At 56.3% G+C, this 22584-nt stretch overlaps 1 protein-coding gene across 1 annotated transcript; it reads right to left on the bottom strand.

Moving 5' to 3' along the window:
• Window positions 1-14384: 14384 nt before the first annotated feature.
• Window positions 14385-19409, bottom strand: LOC146358681 (uncharacterized). Its single transcript, XM_084807073.1, has 6 exons — window positions 18736-19409; window positions 17991-18126; window positions 17013-17257; window positions 16330-16482; window positions 16116-16212; window positions 14385-14919 (listed from the first exon to the last, which is right to left on the bottom strand). Exons 1-6 carry the CDS (start codon window positions 19144-19146, stop codon window positions 14885-14887), a joined length of 1077 nt encoding a protein of 358 aa, XP_084663199.1. The 5' UTR covers window positions 19147-19409; the 3' UTR covers window positions 14385-14884.
• Between the last annotated feature and the right edge of the window lie 3175 nt (window positions 19410-22584).

The following is a 22584-nucleotide window of genomic DNA, read 5'->3' as shown; positions in this document are numbered from 1 at the left end:
TCCCCATCACAAGTTAATTGATGTACCCCCAATCGGCTGCCTTGACCATGCAACCCCCCCGCAGGGAGGCCCCCCTTGGCCTGGAGAAGAACCAGCCCTCACGCCCCGGGCACCGAGAAGAGCGTATGCCAGGAGCGAGGGAATGCCCCACGCAGGCTGGCGGGGGAGAGGGCTGGACCCTCAGGCTCAGAGGCCGTCTTTCCCAAGGGAACATCAGGCAAATGCCCCCCAGACGTGTGGGCACTCGGGAGGGGAGTCAAAGTTCCTCCTGAGTCCTCCCAGGTCATTGCTCACATCCTTTTCCCTTCTTTCATAGCGCTGAAGGCTGTGGGGACAACCTCTTCTTTATCGTCAGGGATCCGCTGTTCTGACCCCCCGCCCAGTGCCTTTCTCCTTTCTGTTTTCCCCATTTTGTTTCCTGTCGTGTTTCGTTGGCTTTCCTGAAAATCTGAGCTTTCCTGCTGCTTATGTATCATTGCACCTCCCGATCCCAGATCGCCGGGAAGAAATATCGTGCCCTGCCCCCCAAACGCACCTCAATTTGTGGACGGCGTCCATGGCGCCAGTCAGGACCGACGTGGGCGCTGGTGTCGTTGGAAGCCTCTCCATCACCTCCTAGGGGAGCCCAAGGGGCAAGGCAGGTGAGGGCCGATGCCCGTGGACCCCGGAGGGCCGCCGCAGCCCCCGTCCGACGCTTCCCTCCCAAGCTCACCATCGAACGGGCGCGGCCTGAGCTCCCGCTCACTTCTGAGCCCTTCTCCTCTCCCTGGGAACGGGGATGGCAACTCCATCCCATCGTGGGCGTGTGCAGGTGCATTTGGCGATCCCGTCCCCAGGGCTGCAGAGTCCTCCTTTCTTGCACACCCACAGCACAGAACCACCCCCGGACCCTACCCCGGGTTTCCCACCCTCCGCTCAGCCGCTGAGAAGCCGTGAAGCGCCAGCCGCCTTAAAAGCACGCGGCACGCGGGCAAACGCGAGGGGAAGGGGCCGCTCCACGGGCCTCCTGGGGTTGCATCCACTCACCACTATCGCCTCCGCCAGCTCCGCCTTGGTGAGCGGGCGGATCCGGTGCAGGAGGTCGTCCTCGCAGGCCCTGCAGATGGCGGCGAGGAACCTCGCATCCTGCTTCCCCTGGAAATTGCAAGGGAGTCGGGCTGTCGGTCGGGGGGGAAGCGCCCTGGGATCTCTGGCTGCCTCCCCCAGAAGGGGCCATAAGTAACAGGGAGAAGCGAACTAGTGAGGAGGAATCATATCCAGTATGGCTGAGGACGTCACTCACTGCAGCCTGTGCAGGTGGAGTTACAGTGCCAGGCTGTTTGGACAGGATTCAGCTGCCCCCCTTTACTTATCCCTCTTGTTTCGTTGCTTCTTGCTTGTTTGGATGTGGATCCATTTCCTGCTCGCTCTGGTTGGCTTTCCCACTAGCCATTTAGCCTGGATTGGGCATCGTTCGTCCGCTCTGGTTTTGACGGGGAATCCAGACGTCACAGCCAACCAGTGAAAGAAGGCATGTCGTCCGTTTTCTTATTTGCCCCTTCCTTTTAAAGTTTCTCAGCAGGTGCCCCTTCAGTTCACTTCTCTCCTGTTCACTCTTATACCTCTAAAATGGTCATTTATTTATTCATTTATTTATTTCATTTCTGTACCGCCCAATAGCCGAAGCTCTCTTGTTTATGTTCCCTTCTCAGCTTATGTTCCCTGCAACATGCGGCTTTTATTACCAGTTTTCTCTTTGCAGTCAAAGCAGATGTTCAGTATTATTTTTCTGTTTTTATTCTCAGAATTCACAATTGTGATTATACAGAAAAAACAGTGAAGGAGGGATTCCATTGGCTGCAAATAGACAAGCATTAATTAAACAATTACTTCACTTCTGGGACACACGAGTGACCGGGAAGCACGTAATTGAAGCGTCAGAAGCCACCCAGCAGAGGCCACTTTTAAAAACAGAAAGAAGTCAAGAGGCCGTTGCTGAATGGGAGTTCCTACTGAGTAAACAGCGAGTAGGCTTTTATCCGTGGGGACAGGCCTTGCTGGATTTTTATGGGGAGTACCATGGTGTGATCATTGGCCCTGTCTTAATTTCACTAATTTGCCTCTGATGGTGAAAAGCAATGGCTCAGCAACTCTGAAGGCCCCTAATGTAGAAGCAAGATGTGAGGGAAGCGTCTGTGCTGAGGGTGGCTGTTGTTCTTTTACCTTCTCTCCGTCCATGTAGCGTCGTATGATGCTGGTGGGGTCCTCAGATTGGTCCACGCCCGATGCATCTGAGTGCCGTGAACAGGTGGAGGCCTCCGAGCTGGATCTTGAGTCTGGAGGTGGGGAGGCACACAGACCATGTTGGGAGAGGAATATCCCCTTCCTTCTCAGAGACAAACCCGGGGTCTTCTCAATGGCTCTCTTGGCTGTGTTGCACTGCGCTGGCTGCCCGTCTCTCTCTGCATGCAGCGCATGGTGTGGGGCGAACGTACAAAGCCCTGAAGAGCTTGGGGCCACCTCCTCCTTCCTTTTCGATGGCCTTGTGTGTGTCCCACCATCAAGAGAGGCTAGGTGGGTGGGACCACGGGATAGGGCGATTCTCTCTTAGTTTACAAGCTGACTGGCATCCAGGGAGTCCCCAAACGAGTAGAAATGGGTCCCTTCTTGGCGCATGGCCCTGTTTCACTTGTTTGCTCACCAAAGAAGCCCCCAAATCATGGAGTGCATTCAGGATTCCACCCACACAATTCCATGTCCTCTACCCTGGGTTTTCCACTTCTCCCCAACACTGACTGGAGTCCCTCAGGGTTTTCTCCCTACAGACTTGCTTTTGGACTTCTGCAAGCCACAGAATTCCCCCCAGCCTGGGAACTCCCTTCCGCGCATGCGCGATGCCATTTTGGCCACCGAACCCCTGGCACTCTCCCCCTCCCCTCGGAGATCGGCGTGAGATGAGGACGATTCCCGGACCTCCTCCTCCAACCTGGGCATCTCCTCACCTGCACAGCGGTATCTGGATGTCTCCCCATTCCGATTTCCCAGGTCCCCAATGAGTTCCCATGTGGAGACTCTCTGAGGAGAGGTGGTCCTGCTCCTCGCCTCTTCCTGGTGCGCAGATGCCGGAAGGGCATCTCCCCTGGGACACTGCTGACGCTGAACTTTCCCCACAACTGCCTTCTCCTCCACGGGGGCAGAGGTTTTTCCCCTGCAGAGGTGGTACCATTTCACCTCTCCCGGAAGAGGGAAGATCTTGTTTCGGGAAAAGAACTTGCGCAGGCAGCAGCACCTTTGGTGGCCCCCTGAAGCGCCTTCCGCTTTTACGGTGGCTTTCCTTTTCGGAAAGATGCTCCGCAGCTTTGACAGCCTAGGAGAAGATGAGAAGAGTGTCTTGCAGGGTTCTCCTCAGCCTAACCTCAGTGCCTGGACTGTGCAGAAGCCATTTCTCTTTTGAGGCTCTGGATGTGTTCCTTCCTGGGAATTTTCAAGCAGCCCAGAGTGTCACCTTTTAAAGGGAACCCTGCCTGGGCTGGGGAGGAAGGGACCCCCTCAGGCCCCAACGCAGAACAGGTTGAGACGTTCTACTCACATCCTTTCCCTCCCTCTCCTCTCCCTCAATAACAACGGAATGCAGAAACTGCTAAGAAAACGCGAGAGAGAAGCGTTCAGCTCCTTCTCTCGCTGAGCACTTCTGCCCATCTGCCCCCTGAACCAGCTGTGACGCGCATCACAGAGGAGGGCCTGTCACCATGACCTTAGCAACGGAGCAGCCCTGGGCACTGCTGCTCTTCAGTGGCGCGGTCCTTGGTGTGGCCTTGAACCCACGCCAAGCCTTTTCCTTCACATCTGCGTGTGCTTTCGATTCAGGCCGGATTTGCTCATGTGCTGGATCTGCTCATGTCACGTCCGTTTTGAAATACAATTGCTGTCCTCGTCACGCTCCACAGGATGGCACATTTCCTGTCACTTTGCCCACCGCTCCGAGAATCAGTGCATCTCAGCGCAGCCCCAATAGACCTCTCACTGCTCTCCCTAATGTTCTCCCTCATAACACAGAAACACGCACACACGTGTATCTATTAGGTTCAAAACATCTGACATCTCATCTCAGTAGGAACTTCATATAGTCCACCTTGGCAGACGTTATTTTTCACAGTCCTAACATGCCAAGAGACAGTCTCTCCGAATCCTCCTCCCGCAGAGCAGTGAAGTGTGAATCACGAAGACGACACGTGCCCCTTCTCACGATTCCGACGCGCCAACCAGTCCAACAGGCCCTCACGGCTTCGCCTCCCTCAGTGCCGAACTCAGTCCGGCCCCTCGTCTCCCCTGCTGCCCGGCGGGCTGCCCTCGAAGGGCCCCTCCCTGGCGGAAGGCGCACGCTACCCCCATCGTCGGATCTCCGGGCCTCTGGGAGCAGCAGCGGAGGCGGGGCAGGAAGACATCCCCGGTGGGGCTCTGGAGGGCCCAGCGCCCACTGCTCCCCCTTCCCTGCCACGGGGGTCCGTCTGTGGCCTTTGAGGGGAGGGGGAGCAGTGGCGGAGGTGGGGCTTGATGGGAGCCTTCGCGAGCAACGCCGCCGTGGAGCAGAGCGCTCGGGAAGGGTAGCGGGCTCAGAGCGCTGCAGCCAGACGCCCGAACGGGGCCTGCTATGAGGCACACGTGGTACCCTGGACACAGGAAGGCTGCAGTTCTCTAAGGAGGCTTTCTTCAGGAGGGCTTTCACCAGCCTGGCTGCCATGCTTGGGCCTGAGCCAGCAGGACTCTACAGGGCCCTAGGAGGGACAAACCAGAGAGCTGCAAAGCAGAAACTCCCCCGGCGAATGCTTCTACCCATGGCAACGCCCCTCCCGCCCCCCGCCCCCCACGTGAATGTTCACTAAAGCCCTGGGATCCTACGAGCCGACAGTCGCACTTTTTTCCTACTCAAAATTTTCTAATTAAACCTAAGTCGTTATTTTCTGTAGACATCTATGTACCAGATTTAATGTGTATACCTCACAATATGTTTTTCTCCTTAACTGATAAGCGAGATCATTACATTCCTCTCTCACAGAATCCTTTTCATCTCTGGTGAGGAGTCATAATTCGGCTTCTCTCATTGGTCATTATCCAAACCGCTTTGCCAATTACTTCTTGAAAAGAAGTACCTAAGGTCCATAGTGGAACTCAGTTTGGATCGGCCCTATTGGTACCAGGTAGCTTATTATGTATTTAATTCTTTGTCATCCTACTGACCTTCTGTGCAACACACCTCACTGCCTGGGGCTTGCAGCTCCGAGACACGGCAGCTTTTGCGTATGCGTGCGTGTGTGTGTGTGTGTCGGGGGACTAGTCCCTCTCTCAGCAGCCATCTTCAGCACACTGAGAACTGTGCCACCAACCTTCCGTGGCAGATCCGTGACGCTACACAGCAGGAGGCAGCAGGGACAGAATTGGGCAACGGCCCTTTCAGAAGCCAGCGGCTCCCCTGAGGGGGCGGGGCTGACTGCAGGCCTGGATCTGAAAGGTCTGAAAGGCCCTGCCTGAGCGCGCCCTGCCTTGGCCCCGGCCAGCCGAGCCGAGCCAGACTTGGCCAGGCCTGATCGACTCAGCTTGACCTGAGCAGCCAAGACGTGACTGCCGTTCCTCGCCTCTGCTTCCTCGCGCTCACCCTGCCTCATGGGCTTCGGCACCTTTGGTGCCTTGAGCTGAGCCGGACAGGACAGGACAGGACAGGACAGGGAGCGTCTTCGGAACGGAAAGTGGCTCGCGGGCTGAAAGAGGCTCCCCAGGCTTGCTCTGGGGCGAGGCTGCCCACGCCAGGGACATCCGCACGGACTGAGGACGGGACAAAGCCATCCACACTGGAGGTGCCTGACTGGTAGAAGAGGACGTGACGTCAGATGAAGAGGGTACGACGCTATCCGCGGCTGAGGCGTCTCCACGGGATGACAAGGAGACACCCTCCGTGTTGCTCGATCTTGGATCGGGGTGGGGCGCATCCAGACCATGGCGACAGAGGGATATCCCCTTCCTTCTTAAAAGACCTATTAGAGCACTTCTCAATTCAACTATTCCCATTAGTCTTCCTTTCCTGTCTTTTCTAGATTATGTATTTAAAAAAACCCCCAAACATAAAAAGTGCTGTCCTTGCCTTGTTCTTTGGCTCCCCCCTTTCTGAATTCCCGTATTCCTTCCCTTCCCATTTCAACTCTCATCTTTCTCTCTCTCTCTCTCTCTCTCTCTGTCTCTCTGTCTGTCTGAGCCAGGCAGGGCTCCTCCAAAGCCCTCTGCCCCTCAGAAGGCCAGGTCTTCAAGGGGCCGGCGGTCCCACAGATGCCCCTTCTGTTCACCACACCTTCATTGGAGAGAGCAGGGTCCAAATCCTCCTTAGCCGGGAAAACACACCAGGCAGCCTTCGGAAGCCGCTCTGACGCAGCCCAAGCTACAGCATGGGGTCCTCAGGCGCGTCCAGTGAGCCCCATTCATGTTGCTCACGCGCACCGCTCTGACGTCCCTGGAAAGCACTGGGATGTATTACAAAGGCAACTCCTACTTGAGTTCATCTCGCAGGAATTCTTTCCGCCTCCTCCCAGGGCACAATCCTATGCATGTTTAAGCAGAAAGCAGGCCTACAACTGCCAGCATGACCCAGCCAGCCTGTTTTCTGTCTCGACCTGCCTAGGATGGTGCCTTTCCCAGTTAGGGTGGGAGAGCGCAGTCTGAGTCGTCTCCGCTGGGGTGTGCAGCTGGCCCTACCATTGGGCAGAGTGAGGAGGACCCTGGTGTGTCTTGTCATTTCCGTGTGTCAGCCTGAGGGCAGGGCACGCCTCACTCCCTTCCTGTTCTTGAGGGCAGCCCTTTTGGGAAACGATAATCGCCTAACATTCGGGATAAAAACCCTGTCAACGAATGCATACTTCGGAGAGGGACAGGGACAGAACTGACCGTGTGGATTTGATCTCCGCCGGACTCCAGGAACGGGGGTTGTATCCTGTGTCCTGCTGAGAGATGTCAGTGCGCAACATTCTTTTGCAGCTTGACATACTGTCCTCGCCAACATGGGGCCCTTGGTTCAAATATGAAAAGGGCATTATGTTCAGGGAGGTTTCTGTCCTGCCCCCTCTTCCAACGAGCTTGTACCGGGATCTCCCCGCCACCACCCATGACACTGGGACCCCGGGAAGGGAGCCCTCAGATAGGGGAATCTCCCTGTCGGGTTGCAGAAGCATCTTGGCCCCAGTGCACAGGCGTGGCGACGGCTGCACATGCACGCGAAGGCATCCCGCCCCTCAGAGGGGACCCACCTCACGTGCTGGCTGCTCCGGGGGGGCTGTGAACCCATCGGGGGAGATCTGCACTTTCTGTGGGAGATCTGCATCTTCAGCCAGCAGAGCCAACCCCTCCTTAGACACTGAGCTGAACGCACTCCTTAGACATGTGTGACGCTGTACAATTGTGCGGATGGTGGTTTAAATGCAAACTGCAGGGGCCCGGTCAAGGTCAGGGTACTGGCATGGGCGGCAGGCAGGCTTGAACTATTTCCCCCCCCCAAGTCCGAATCCCCTCCTGAGAAGGCCCTCTCCCGGGCTCCCACCAAACGTGCCTGTGCCAATGGTGGGACTGAGAGAAGGGCCTCCCTAGAGGCGCTCAGGACATGGGTGGGTTCATAAGGGAGAATACGGTTTTGCAGATAATACGGTTTTGCAGAGGAGGGATGGCGAGCTCCTGCTGCGCTTTCCGGGTGGGAGAAGAGGGTTTCCCCCCTCCAGCAGCCCTGGTGCTTCTTAGCTGGGTGCAGAGGAGAGACGCCACACTCCTCCCTCCCCCACAGCCTGCTCACGCGCCTGCATGGCCCCCCCGTCCTCTACGGCCATCCGGCCGTGCCGAAATCCAAGGCTCAGCTCACGGCATCTGAGGACGAATGCCAACGAAGCCTTGCTTGTCAGAGTCTTCCTCGCTGTCTCCCCCGCGTGACTGTGGCCTTCTTACGTGCAGCAGCACAAAGGGGGGTCCGGGCATGTGGCTGCCCTGCCCCCCCCGTTGCGCAGTGCCATTCAGAAGAGCAGTGCCACGCGCTGTTCCGGAGGAGAGGGCGATCAGGTGGCTGCTGCACAGGTTTCCCCTTCTTAGGCAGCAGCCCTGAGGGAATCGCAATTCCCTGCCCCGTGCAGAGTTACAGAGGAGCAACACAGGGGATGAAGGAGGGAGGAAGTGATCCTCTGATCACTTCCCCGCAACTGGAAGTAGGGCCCACGGGACAGGGAGGGTGGAAGGCGCGTGAAAGCAACAGTTTTACAACCTGTGGAGTAGGCCATCTTCCAGATCATTTGCTTGGGCTAGAAGAAAGAAGTCTGATAGAACAGCCACTAAAACGTGTCATTCAGCAATCCAGCAGTTCAGCCTCCCGCTACCTGCGGTCCGAAACACCTGGAGGACGCCCACTCCCAGCATTCCCGACCAGGGGCCGTGCTGGCTGGGGCTGATAAGAACCGAAGTCCAAAACATCCGGAGGCTCCAGGTTGAGGAAGGCCGCACTAGTTCCCCTGTCCCCCATTTTCATGATATTGAGTTGATAGCACCGGTCCCCAGCACGGGTTTGTGTAAGCGCTTCACACGCTCCCAAACGCTAAGTACACACACACACACACACACACACACACAGTTTATCAAGTTCTTCTCGTACCTTCTCTTGGAGAGAGACCGCCACACATACGTCCCAAATAGTCTGGAAATATCGTGCTACTAAAGCTGGATCCAGGCCAGCCTGATCCCCCAACTATCGATGGGACATCGAACCCATCGCCTTGTGCAGCCCGATCCTATGCATCTTTCCTCGGAAGTCAGCCCTCCTGAATTCAACGGGGATGTCTTCCAAGTATGGGTGGATACTCTTGCGATCTTCAAGTTGATACTACGCTATAAGGAAGATTTGTTTAAAAAGAACGCATTATTTCCCCCCCCCCCATCACTAGCTAGCATTTTTTTGCAGGCTTCATCTTGCCCCTACAGGGAAAAGGGGCGATCCGACCTCCCCTGCCCCCAACTAAGGACTCTTCTCTGTGCAATCCTATATGTGTCTGCTGAAGAATAAATCCCATTGATTCCAATGAGGAGTGCTCCCAGGGAAGTGTGTATAGATTTCCTCAACCAGCTGCTCTCCAGATGTTTTGAACTTTACCTCCCATCAGCCCAAGCCAACATGCCCAATGGACAGGAGTGTTGGGAGCTGTAGCTTGAAACCTCTGAAGGAGACCAGGTTGGGGAAAGCTGGTGTAGAACGCTCCCCCAAATCCTCAAAATCGTGCTGGGGAGGCAGGAAGGAGGACATAGTTCAGGGAGCATGCGGGGTTACAGGGGGGCTGCAGATGCATAGTCCCTCCTGGCACACCCATGGAACGCCCCCAATCCAGCCCCCTATTCCCTTCTCCTGATGTCAGTGCTCTGAAGTCATGAGGTCAGGACTGCTGAGGTTTCCTTGGTGACGGGAGGGGCCATCCCAAGTTGGATACGTGTGTGAATTACAACCACAAACTGCTGTGCCATCCCCCCCCCCCCAATCCAGCAGATGCGCATGCTTGGCGGGGGAGTGTGAAATGTCCTGTGTCCCTGGGATGCCCACCCAGGGACCACGGGATTATGGAGCCTAAACAATTCATTGAGAAAACCTAATTGGGCTGCTGAAATTGAGATAGTTGCGGGGGAAAGAGGAACGGCTTTGGGAGGGACCGGCTTCTCAGTTCTGCTACTCAAAAGAAATTCCTGGGCGGAGCGTGCGTTCAGAGGCAGCCTGCGCTTGCCCCAGATCTGGCTGGTGGATCACGTAAGCCTGACGTCTCCCCACTGCTGCTCTGGAGCCTCCCCCAGAGCCCCTTGCAACATGCCGCAATTCCATGGAGCCAATTTGGGGTCGGGACACCTCCAGGAGGCCCGAGCACCACTGCTCTCGGCCCCTGCGTGGAAATGGACGCACAAGGACACACGACCACGGAACGCCAGTGTGCTGCGCCCCGTCCCTCCTTCCTAATCACGCTTTTGGGTGGCAAACGTACCCCAGTGATCCGATGTTCTTAATGAAAAGACCAACTGTGGCGTTTCCTGGACAAACACGCCTGCTTTGGAAGCGAGCGCGGGCAGACCGATATGGCTGAGCCCACGAGCCAGGAGACGGCACGTGGATAACGGGGCTCAGCAAGTGTGTGGCCCGGCGCTCCTGTTCCTCGGCACGCAGCCGCTCTCTTCAAGGGAGCGATCAGCATCACAAGGGTCCGAATAGCCGCCCCTGGAAACCGCCGTTTTGGTCCTGAGAGTGCCGATGGCTTTGTTTGTTTCTCTGTCACCTTCGTATCCGGCCTTGTCCTCCAGGAGCCCGAAGTGGCCCCCATGGCCCCCCTCCTCTCCATGTTATCCTCACAACAGTCCCGTGGGTAGCGCAGGCCGAGAGTCAGTGGCTGGCCTGAAGTTCCCCAGGGAGCTTCGTGGCCACCTGGGGATTTGAACCCGGGTCTCTCCAGTCCTAGTCGAACACTCTAACCCAGGGGCCCCCAACCCCCGGTTTGCAGACCGGTCCCGGTCCATGGCCTGTTAGGGATCGGGCCGCAGTAGGGGTGTGGGAACCCCCCCTTACCTTGGGTCTGCGGGGGGGGGGGAGGTGATCTGTCCCTCCCCCCCCGCCCCGGAATCCTCGCTAGCCCTGGCCAGCTCTGCTCCGTGTCGAGTCCGCGGAGCTGCCGGCCAGCTCTGGTCCCGTTCTTTGCAGTAATAGCCTATTACTGCAAAATACAGGGATTTAAATGGCGTCCGCTATGCGGAGCGGAGCTGGCGAGGATTGGGGGAGGGGGGAGGGACGGATCGCCCCCCTGTGGACCTAGGGTAAGGGGGGTTCCCACACCCCTAGTGAGGCCCAGTCCCATCCCCCCCTCGTTCCATGGAAAAATTGTCTTCCATGGACAGGTCCCTGGTCCCAAAAAGGTTCGGGACCGCTGCTCTAACCGCAACATGCACTCATGTGGCCCGGGGATTTGGGGCAGGGGTGTGGGGGTTCACGGGATGCGTGAGTTTCAAGAACATTCGTCTTCCCTGAATTAGGGGCTGCCTGAGGGCATGTGTCTCCCCCCCCCCGCTTTGAAGCTATGAAAGAAGCCTTGGGCAGTGCCCCCGCTTAGCAGAACACATCGCCGGCACATCGCGGCTCCGGGGGAAACCATGGAAACGAAGGGACGACGCTCACGTCCGGAAGGGGGCAGTTTGGCAGAGGCATTCCGCAGTACAGCATAGCAGTCTGCAGCCTGCCCCTCTTGCGGCTTCGAGGGGAGCTCGGTGGCTGGAGTGATGCTCCTGGGACGGGCCGTCCGGGGGAACAATGACCCAGAGAGCGTTTTGATCCTGGAATGCGGCCAGAGCCACCACGCCACCATGTGAAGCAGCGAGGCGGCTCCTGTTGTTAAAAACCAAAGGGCGGAGGAGAGCGGGGAGAAAGCAGCACCAGCTACCACGTCCTGAAGGTAAGAAGGAAATTCCCTTCCTCTATATTCCAAGGAATCCCTCTAAAAATAAGTCCGTTGCTCTCGCTGCTCCCCCCCCCCGCTCTGCATCGGACAATCGGGGGCCTCCGAGCTCAGGGGCTTCCAGTCATCGAGCGCGCCATCGATAGGATCACGCCCGAAATTACGCCCACTTTGTGTTCCCATTGGGTACCTTCCTGGGCTGATTCTCCAATCTCGTTTCACTTCTTTGCTCAATCTTTTCTAACCCCTCATGAATTTCATTCTTCAATGTCCTCAGATCTGACTGGCTTGCTTTCCGCTAAAGTCATCTTGTTCTCTAGCCCTTTTCCGCCTTGCATTTTAGTACTCCCCCTTTCCCTTCTTGGCCCATGTTGAGGCCTTTTCTACAAGAGGCTGTTAACCCGCTACATCTAATTTCCGTTTCACCACAGAACTGAGATCAGAGCGCTGCACGAGGAGCGTTTCCTTTCCTGCTTTTCCGCTACATACCCCCTAAGTGGTGCTGTGGCAGAGCGGAATAATGCAACTCCAGATGTGGAAATAGCGTTTTCTTTCCGCCATCCTCTAAACAGACTGCCCAAAGTGGTGTTTACAAACAGAAGCGAAACTGGAGGGTCGGGTCATTGTCTGAAGAACCTGCAAACAACCGTGAGCAGGGAATGAGGAGCGCCCAAGAAATGCCTCTCGAAGAAAAGCTCTGAGTCAGACTTTTTAAAAACACGATTTCAATTGATTTTATGCATCTAAAAGCATGAAAACAAGAACAGTTCCAGTATTGGATGGCTTGTTCAGTCTGTATTACTGGGAGTAAATTATTCTGCATCATTTCAGAACGTCTTTCCCAGGGGCTCACGGAGGGCATTCCTTCGCCGCACTTTGGGATGGCGCCTCCCTCTGGAGCGTGCGGGCAGGGGAGTGTCGCCGTGCAACGACCGCTTTGTAGGCTACAAGCGCCATGGAGAACGAGAAGTCCAGGATCCCTGTCTACGCTTTCCAACAGCCCAACGTAGTCCGCCTGCCCAAAGATACACAGCATCATCCAAAAACGCAAGTCTGAACAAAACGATGGACCGGGACCCCTGGAAGAGCCAGGCTTTACCTCAGGTGCAAATGTTCCTTCACGTCTTCCCTTCAAAGCCGTAGGCCCTGTTTCCAGGACAACAGAAGGAGAAGGCAGGAGGGGCTCCCCCGCATTTTTGTAGGGCCAGCACACCCGGGCCCCTCCCTGGAAACTTGGGCCTTTCCCCTTCACGCTAGCCTTCCACGTCCGGGGGAGGGGGGCTGCGCCCCTCCGGAGCTTTTGGCAAGGCAAAGGGAAGGAGAGCCAAAGGGGTTCCCTGCGGCCTGGATTCCCACTCGGAGCCTAGTGCGAAGGCGGAGGGGCGCTTCCTGAGGAGGGCGTGGAAACAGAAGCCCCCCAGGCCCGGCGCTTCTCACCGGACCGCTTCCCTGCGCCTCTGCCGAAAGCTTCCCACAGACTCCAGCTGTCAGGGGAGGCCCCAATCCACAAGATTCACCAGAAAGGAGAGGAGGCAGCTTCCCCCCAAAGCCCGCCAAGCCCCTGGCGATTCCTCACCAGAATCTCCGGAGGAATTTTGGAGAGCGGAATGGGCTAAGCCAGGAGCTGCTCACGAGCTGGCCATAGGCTCTGTTCACTTCCCAGTGAGGCCCTGGATGTCCTGAAAGCGCCCATCGTGGCTGCACTGGTGGCCACCTTCACCTCGCTTGCCGTCATCCCAGCAGCCAGGGAAGGGGCTCCTTTGGCCCCAGCAAGAACAGAAACCGCCCTTCAGGAGGTTCAAACCTAGGTGGCATCGGTCTTCCAAGCCACCAGGAGAACGTTTCAATTGCACCTCTACTTATTCTTCCACCTCAGAAACGACGGATGGGAAGAGATATCGATCTTCCTGACGCCATGCCCCCCCCCCCATCAGATTGGGGTCAGCTAATGCGTTTCTCGGAAAGATGGCTGTCAATCAGACCTCTGGGTAAGAGAGACGGTTTCCAAGGGATGTGCCCTGTAACTGGGTTCCACACCCAGAGATCCAGGCATTCGGAGAAAGGCTTGGAAGCCATAGATCACTTGCTACACATAGCAGGTGATCCAGAGAAACACTGGGAAGCCATAGAAAGTTCTGGGAAGCCATAGATCACCTACAAACACTACAAAATAGACGGTGTAGCATCAGCTGATGCGGCATTTGGGCAAATCGCTTTGCAGACAGGGTGGTGCCTCGACATCCTGCTCCTTCGATCCCACCCTCCTGGTTACTGCCCGAGCATATCCCTGAAGTCAAGGAATGCCCTCAGTGAGGCTCTGGAAAAAAACGGAATCGGTCTTCCTGGGAATTTCTGTTCTCAGAGACTCATGGAGGGCGTTCCACTCAAAAGACTAAAGGGAGGAAGGAGCATAAGCAGGGAGGAAGCCTTGGGCATCTCTACACCAGCCTAAAATCCTGCATTTAAAATGGGGCTTTCTGCTTCCATTTTAAATGCAGGATCACAACGACTCCCTTTTTCACCTGTTTCCTTCCCCCCCTTCCCTTCCCTTCCCCCCTCCTTTCCCCATATTGGAGTCTTCCATTATTTTCCATTGATCTCGCTCCTCTTCTGGCCGCTTTTCCTTTTTTCACGGAATGAACTCGAGCTGGACACAACGGGGTAATTTGAGACCTCATTATCTGCGATCTATTTTAAAACGGAACAAAGGGCATTTAGTGCAGGAGGCGCCTTGGAGGGTCAAAGCGAGCCCGCAAACGTCCGCGAAAGAGCCATCACAATCGCTGGATAAAAGCACCGTGTGAAGAAAGCCCTAGTGGGTGGAACGAGGAACTGGGACTTGCTGCTTTGCTATGCTTTTTAGATGTTAAAAAACAGTGTTCCTCTTTGTGTAACAAGAATGCTCCAACAGCGATAATAATCATCAATAGACATTAATTGAATAAGGATAAGAAAGGCTGTCAAGGACTGAGGGTTAACAAACACAATGGATATATAGCTGCTAGGGAATCTCTTCTATCTTGAAAATCTTGAAACAGCTAAGGGGAGGAAAGGACATCGGCAAGGTGTGCTGGGTTCTCTCTGAAGGGCTGAGCCCCCCGGCAGGATCCCAGTGGCAGTACAACGCTAGTGACGCCTTGACAGACGTGTCCTCCTCCCTATGGCGTCTCCAAAAATCTCTCGGAGGGATGGAGAGCAGAGCACCACGGGGGGGGGGAGGGCGGACAAAGTCATGGTCCGTCTCCTCTAGTTGGCCCACCGGATCAACAGAGGGAGCATATTGAAAGGAGAAGAAAGGTAGCGTAGAAACGTGAAAAGAAGGGGCGAAAGACAAAGCTAGGAAAGACAAACTGAATAAAAGAAAGGAGAAGGAAGAGGCAGAAAAAAGAAGAGTTGTGCCGAGATGCTTTAGTTCTTCATATATTGTCAAGGTCCTCCATCAGCACGTCACCTGGGTGGAAGAGAAGAGAAGAGGAGGCATAATTCTACCAGCTTCATTTGAGTTAAGAAAAGAAGTGAGGAGGGTGGTTACCAGGAAGAGGGCCTTTTCTGCTGTGGCACCCCGGCTGTGGAATGAGCTCCCTAGAGAGGTTCGCCTGGCGCCTACGTTGTACTCTTTCCGGCGCCAGGTGAAGACCTTTTTATTGTCCCAGCATTTTAGCATTCTAGTCCTTTAGGCCTTATTTTATATTGTTTTTATGCTCTACTTGTGGCTTTAATTTTTGTGACCTGCCCAGAGAGCTTGGGCTATTGGGCAGTACAGAAATGGCATGCATTAATTAATTAATTAATTAATTAACGAATGAGAAAAGGCATGGAGAGGTCACTGGAGCAGACGCAGTAGTCATGTTTGTTATCCTCATTTCCCACCGTTCCTCCAAGGAGCTCAGAATGGTTCTCTCTACACCCCTTTTGTCTTCCCAATAACCTTGTGAGGTAGGTTAGGCTGAGAAAAGAAGACCATCCAGTGAGCTTTGTGGCCAAGTGTGGATTTGAAGCAGGGTCGTAGTCCAACAGCTAGCCAGTACTGAACACTGGATGGGCGAAAGAGTGGGAAAGTTGCTTGTGGGTAGATGCTCACAGTAGAGCTCCGAAGGTGGGAGGTGGCTCCCGCTTTCAGCCCTGTGGCTTGGCCAATGGGGCTGTCTTGGGAAGAGCTGTGTCTGCAATACGGCATGGCTTTCATTTCGTCCAGTATAACCCAGGGACAGAAAACAGCTACAGAATGCAAACAGTGCAGCTAGGAAGCAGGCAACTGGCCCAGAAACCCATCAGGGATGGGTCATCCACCCCAAAGCATCTCTGGAAACAGTTCTGCACAGCCGGTGGACTGATTTCCCAGAGAGGCGTTCAGAAAATTCCTTCGAGCTCAGTATTGGATTGTCCAGGCTGGATGCCTAGGCCCTCAAAGAAGGATGAGAAGGGGGCTGGGAGGGCTGCAGCAGGGTCTGTGCCCCCCGGATGCTGCCACACATCCACGGGGTGCCCAACAAGGCTGCCAACCCTGGGAACGTATCTCCCATGGTTCCCAGGTTTCCCAGATGTGCTGCAGATGAGGGTGGGGTCAGGAAGGCACTGATCAGACGCATGAACTTGCAAAAGGTTTTCAGAACAATTGCAACACAATCACTCGGCAACAGGGATCACCTTTGCGAGCGGAGAGGCTTTGGACCGTGATAGGCAATTCTCCGCAGATCCGAAATTTGTGCAGCTGGTGCCAGACTTTTTCTTGCACTTCCTTTGCCTGGATGGGTGAAAAAATCCCGCAAACATCAGAAGCCTTTTTTTTAAATCCCAGAAAAGGAGGACGCTTCAAAGTACAACCCCTCCCCGCCCTGGCAAGGGTGACCCGGTAGCTCACCTCCTTCGCCATTAGTTCTGGGCCATTCCCGAGAAGGGAATAAGTGAGGAGGATGCCAGCTTCGCTCACTCTTAGGAGGGGGTCGTAAATGGCCAGCAAAGCTGTTTGCAGGAAGGACCTCCTTTGGTGCTCGTTGAAGAGCTCCCCAAACACCTAAGAATGAACCGACAAGAATCCTCTCGGAGTCCTCTTCCCCAACAAAATAATGCCCCAGGCTGCGTAAGCGGGCCGGCAGACGTTCCTCCCATCATTCCCGCTTCCCCCATTCCTCCTCTCCCTTCCATCTCTCCCTTCCGTCTTGTGCTGGCACAGTTCAGAGCGTAAGTTCCTTGGGGCAGGGACTTGTCCCTTCTGCCCCTATTACTCTGTGAAGGGCATGCACACTGATAATACGACGTCAAGCGTGGCAATTGAGATCATCATCATCACCACCACAAGCTGCCACGCTGCTTAAGTAGCGGGAAGTGGCGTTTGCACAACCTGCCTTGCACTGCAGTTACCTCTCCCCACAGATCTGATCACAAGACTGTGCAAACAGTTCTGAAGTGAATGCTTCCCAAATGGAAAGAAATGCCTCTCCGTCCCATCCCTCGCTTCCCTCCTGGAGCAGGAAATCTACTGGAGAAATTTGGTGGGCAGTGGGGCGTCTGGCACCCCAGGGTGCCACCGAGGGACATGCTTACCTCTCCAACTCTCAGGGTGTTGCGATAAGAGAGCACCTTCTGCTCCAGTTGGTATTCCCTGCACCACAGGTCTCTGGCAACGCTCCCGCGTACTCCTGAGAGGGAGACACCAGATGTTGCAGCTTCCAGTCCCAGAGGACCCCAAGCGGCCCACTGCTCCTCTTTCAGGGGGCTGCCAGGGCCCCCTCCAGATTTCCCTCTAAGAGCATTTCCCGGAGGCCTCTGCGGTCTAATCGTAGGCAAGACTAAAGAAAGCAAGGCTCACGTTAGCCTCTCAGCAGGGAACCTCAAATGCGCTTGCAGGCTTCTTTCCTAGCCCTGTGAGTGGTCCTGGGGCAGGCCTACGTACCGCACAAGTATTGCACGAGGCAGAGGCCATGACAAAAGCAATATCACATCAGAACATACAACTAACCGGAAAGCAACAAAGGAAGACGCAAAACATAAGTGCCCTGCAGTGTGGGCCCTAGGCCTCAGGACCCTCCACGCTACCCGCAAAGTTTGCTCTGATTTTCTCTGCTGAGTGCAAACATCGCTATTCTATCGGTAGCTGCTGCGACAGCCCTTTGCAGACCACGTCAGTTCCTACACCTGAAGCAAACTCATGAGTTCCACGGTCATCAGCCAGGCATGCAAGTCCGTGCAACAGGGGCCATTTCAAAAGGTGGGGCTACTGGAGGAAGGGCAGGGCCGGCCCTCCCATTAGGCAGAGCAAGGCGGTTGAGGCTCAGGTGGCCTCAGTGGTACGGAGCGCCTTCTACCAGCTTTGGCTCGTGGTCCAGACATGCCCCTATCTGGACAGGGATAACCTGGCTTCAGTCGTCTATGCAACAGTGAGTTAGATTACTGCAACATGCTGTATGTGGGGCTCCCCTCCAAGACAGTTTGGAAGCTGCAGGATGTGAAAAATAGGGCAGCGGATTGGCCGGCCCTGGCTGCGGCAAAGAGCTCCTCTTGCGTCTGCTCCCACTGACGTACCTTGCTGGCGCAGGAGTAACTGGTAGAGCCGGAAAAGGCCCTCCCTGGCATGCCGACTAGTCAGCACCTTGGGGTCCGTGATGCATATGGAGAGCTCCGCAACATGGCGCCCCACGTGCGGGATTTCACTGGTGTTCTGCAGGGAAAGAGAACAAGGGGACTGTCACCTCCACGGAGCGCCTCAGGGGCCCCCTGTACTCTGATCCATTCCCACTCCAAATACAAAATAGTTCCACACCATGTCTGTGGAAACTTCCAAAACATATCAGAGCCTTCCAAAAAATCCGTAGAGACCATGACCAAAACAGGTGATGCGTAAACAGCCCACCGTATGCTGAAAGCCGGGTTCTCCGCCTGTTGTGGTCAGGGGGAACATCTGGCTTCCCGCTCTGAACACAGCTACCACGGTGGCACGGCTGATCCCAAAGCACATGTTCCCCAGCAGCAAACTGGGTTGACTAAAAGAAAAGCAGCATGAACCTGACCACGAGGCAGAGGCGGGGTCCGAGCTCCGAAACAGAACGGTCCTCTGTGGGACCCAAACGTGGCGCTGAAGGGCAGCACTCTGTGTGGCAGCGTGCCAGCCGTCCGGCAAGGGATAGCGCAGCAAAACGTGTCTGCGGGCAGGTTGGTGCCGCACTAGAGCCCCAGAGGCTGGGAACGAGCAGTGGCAGCCTGGGCCCGCCCCCTGGCCGGAGCCCTGCAGCCCTCCGGAGCCAACCCCACCAGCTTGTGGCCGACTCACATCCAGCTCCGGCATGCCCACAGCAGAGCGCAGCAGGGCGGCGCTGCACCTGGCGGCCCGGACTCTCTCCACGGAGGCCTTGGAGGGGAGCCAGAAGTGGACGTGCTGTAAGGGGAAGCGGCACCTTGGAAACGTGGCACTGCACACCGCCCCCCTGAGCGTGGCCCCCGGCGATCCTGCTCCTCGGCTGAGGGGACGGACCCGTCTGCCCTCCAAGGAGCCCCCCGCAGCTCTGCTCTTGGTGGGCGACGGCTGCTGCCCCCAGGGGTGCTGCCATCCAGCCGGGCAGGCTGCTCCTGGCCCCCCACGCCCGGAGGCCGGCAGGGCGGGGCCCTGCTTCCGCGCACTCACGTGGAGGATCCTGGACAGATGCCGAGGCGTCGGGTCCCCCGCCAGCAGCGCCCTCAGCATGGCGTCGAGGGCTGCTGAGGAGGCCCTGCACAGCGCCTGGGCAAAAGGGAAGCCACGTCAGGTGTGCCGGATGCTCCTGGGACAGGCCAGCCAGACTCCCTGCGGAGGTGGCTGTGTGGATGCCGGACACGGAGGCCGAGCTGCTGCACTCTGCCAGGAGCCTCCCCTTCCCTCTCCCCGCTTGCGCGGGCCTGCCCACCGCCCCCAGGCCAGGAAGTGCCCACTCAGGCCAGGCCGCAAGTCCCGCGGGCTCTGGAGGCGCCTCTGCCCTGAGCTGAAAGGGATCTACCTGCTGGGCGACGCTGTGGCTCCCGACATCCATGCTGAGCACCTCGTGCAGGCTGAGGCGCAGGACGCAGGACTCCAGCTCTTCTTCAAGGGGAGGCTTGATTTTGCTGCCAGGGTGGAGAGGGAAGTCTGGGACGCTGCCCCCAGGGAGGGGCGTCATCCAGGGGGTCCCCATCACAAGTTAATTGATGTACCCCCAATCGGCTGCCTTGACCATGCAACCCCCCCGCAGGGAGGCCCCCCTTGGCCTGGAGAAGAACCAGCCCTCACGCCCCGGGCACCGAGAAGAGCGTATGCCAGGAGCGAGGGAATGCCCCACGCAGGCTGGCGGGGGAGAGGGCTGGACCCTCAGGCTCAGAGGCCGTCTTTCCCAAGGGAACATCAGGCAAATGCCCCCCAGACGTGTGGGCACTCGGGAGGGGAGTCAAAGTTCCTCCTGAGTCCTCCCAGGTCATTGCTCACATCCTTTTCCCTTCTTTCATAGCGCTGAAGGCTGTGGGGACAACCTCTTCTTTATCGTCAGGGATCCGCTGTTCTGACCCCCCGCCCAGTGCCTTTCTCCTTTCTGTTTTCCCCATTTTGTTTCCTGTCGTGTTTCGTTGGCTTTCCTGAAAATCTGAGCTTTCCTGCTGCTTATGTATCATTGCACCTCCCGATCCCAGATCGCCGGGAAGAAATATCGTGCCCTGCCCCCCAAACGCACCTCAATTTGTGGACGGCGTCCATGGCGCCAGTCAGGACCGACGTGGGCGCTGGTGTCGTTGGAAGCCTCTCCATCACCTCCTAGGGGAGCCCAAGGGGCAAGGCAGGTGAGGGCCGATGCCCGTGGACCCCGGAGGGCCGCCGCAGCCCCCGTCCGACGCTTCCCTCCCAAGCTCACCATCGAACGGGCGCGGCCTGAGCTCCCGCTCACTTCTGAGCCCTTCTCCTCTCCCTGGGAACGGGGATGGCAACTCCATCCCATCGTGGGCGTGTGCAGGTGCATTTGGCGATCCCGTCCCCAGGGCTGCAGAGTCCTCCTTTCTTGCACACCCACAGCACAGAACCACCCCCGGACCCTACCCCGGGTTTCCCACCCTCCGCTCAGCCGCTGAGAAGCCGTGAAGCGCCAGCCGCCTTAAAAGCACGCGGCACGCGGGCAAACGCGAGGGGAAGGGGCCGCTCCACGGGCCTCCTGGGGTTGCATCCACTCACCACTATCGCCTCCGCCAGCTCCGCCTTGGTGAGCGGGCGGATCCGGTGCAGGAGGTCGTCCTCGCAGGCCCTGCAGATGGCGGCGAGGAACCTCGCATCCTGCTTCCCCTGGAAATTGCAAGGGAGTCGGGCTGTCGGTCGGGGGGGAAGCGCCCTGGGATCTCTGGCTGCCTCCCCCAGAAGGGGCCATAAGTAACAGGGAGAAGCGAACTAGTGAGGAGGAATCATATCCAGTATGGCTGAGGACGTCACTCACTGCAGCCTGTGCAGGTGGAGTTACAGTGCCAGGCTGTTTGGACAGGATTCAGCTGCCCCCCTTTACTTATCCCTCTTGTTTCGTTGCTTCTTGCTTGTTTGGATGTGGATCCATTTCCTGCTCGCTCTGGTTGGCTTTCCCACTAGCCATTTAGCCTGGATTGGGCATCGTTCGTCCGCTCTGGTTTTGACGGGGAATCCAGACGTCACAGCCAACCAGTGAAAGAAGGCATGTCGTCCGTTTTCTTATTTGCCCCTTCCTTTTAAAGTTTCTCAGCAGGTGCCCCTTCAGTTCACTTCTCTCCTGTTCACTCTTATACCTCTAAAATGGTCATTTATTTATTCATTTATTTATTTCATTTCTGTACCGCCCAATAGCCGAAGCTCTCTTGTTTATGTTCCCTTCTCAGCTTATGTTCCCTGCAACATGCGGCTTTTATTACCAGTTTTCTCTTTGCAGTCAAAGCAGATGTTCAGTATTATTTTTCTGTTTTTATTCTCAGAATTCACAATTGTGATTATACAGAAAAAACAGTGAAGGAGGGATTCCATTGGCTGCAAATAGACAAGCATTAATTAAACAATTACTTCACTTCTGGGACACACGAGTGACCGGGAAGCACGTAATTGAAGCGTCAGAAGCCACCCAGCAGAGGCCACTTTTAAAAACAGAAAGAAGTCAAGAGGCCATTGCTGAATGGGAGTTCCTACTGAGTAAACAGCGAGTAGGCTTTTATCCGTGGGGACAGGCCTTGCTGGATTTTTATGGGGAGTACCATGGTGTGATCATTGGCCCTGTCTTAATTTCACTAATTTGCCTCTGATGGTGAAAAGCAATGGCTCAGCAACTCTGAAGGCCCCTAATGTAGAAGCAAGATGTGAGGGAAGCGTCTGTGCTGAGGGTGGCTGTTGTTCTTTTACCTTCTCTCCGTCCATGTAGCGTCGTATGATGCTGGTGGGGTCCTCAGATTGGTCCACGCCCGATGCATCTGAGTGCCGTGAACAGGTGGAGGCCTCCGAGCTGGATCTTGAGTCTGGAGGTGGGGAGGCACACAGACCATGTTGGGAGAGGAATATCCCCTTCCTTCTCAGAGACAAACCCGGGGTCTTCTCAATGGCTCTCTTGGCTGTGTTGCACTGCGCTGGCTGCCCGTCTCTCTCTGCATGCAGCGCATGGTGTGGGGCGAACGTACAAAGCCCTGAAGAGCTTGGGGCCACCTCCTCCTTCCTTTTCGATGGCCTTGTGTGTGTCCCACCATCAAGAGAGGCTAGGTGGGTGGGACCACGGGATAGGGCGAGTCTCTCTTAGTTTACAAGCTGACTGGCATCCAGGGAGTCCCCAAACGAGTAGAAATGGGTCCCTTCTTGGCGCATGGCCCTGTTTCACTTGTTTGCTCACCAAAGAAGCCCCCAAATCATGGAGTGCATTCAGGATTCCACCCACACAATTCCATGTCCTCTACCCTGGGTTTTCCACTTCTCCCCAACACTGACTGGAGTCCCTCAGGGTTTTCTCCCTACAGACTTGCTTTTGGACTTCTGCAAGCCACAGAATTCCCCCCAGCCTGGGAACTCCCTTCCGCGCATGCGCGATGCCATTTTGGCCACCGAACCCCTGGCACTCTCCCCCTCCCCTCGGAGATCGGCGTGAGATGAGGACGATTCCCGGACCTCCTCCTCCAACCTGGGCATCTCCTCACC

This window comes from Heloderma suspectum, chromosome 1 (genome assembly GCF_057233095.1).
Source record: "Heloderma suspectum isolate Gila_16-S chromosome 1, 16-S_ref, whole genome shotgun sequence".
In the NCBI taxonomy this organism is placed as follows: domain Eukaryota; kingdom Metazoa; phylum Chordata; class Lepidosauria; order Squamata; family Helodermatidae; genus Heloderma; species Heloderma suspectum.
Note: the sequence above shows the minus strand (reverse complement) of the source record. Positions and strands in the feature narration are given on the sequence as shown.

What these genes read in the sequence shown, in the direction of transcription:
- LOC146358681 (XM_084807073.1), bottom strand. Translation starts at nt 19,146, where the DNA reads ATGCTGAGGGCGCTGCTGGCGGGGGACCCGACGCCTCGGCATCTGTCC. An exon ending in TGGGCATGCCGGAGCTGGAT is followed by an intron (nt 18,127 to 18,735) that starts GTGAGTCGGCCA and finishes CTTTCCCTGCAG; the next exon opens with AACACCAGTGAAATCCCGCA. An exon ending in AAGCCTCTCCGCTCGCAAAG is followed by an intron (nt 14,920 to 16,115) that starts GTGATCCCTGTT and finishes TCTTCCACCCAG; the next exon opens with GTGACGTGCTGATGGAGGAC.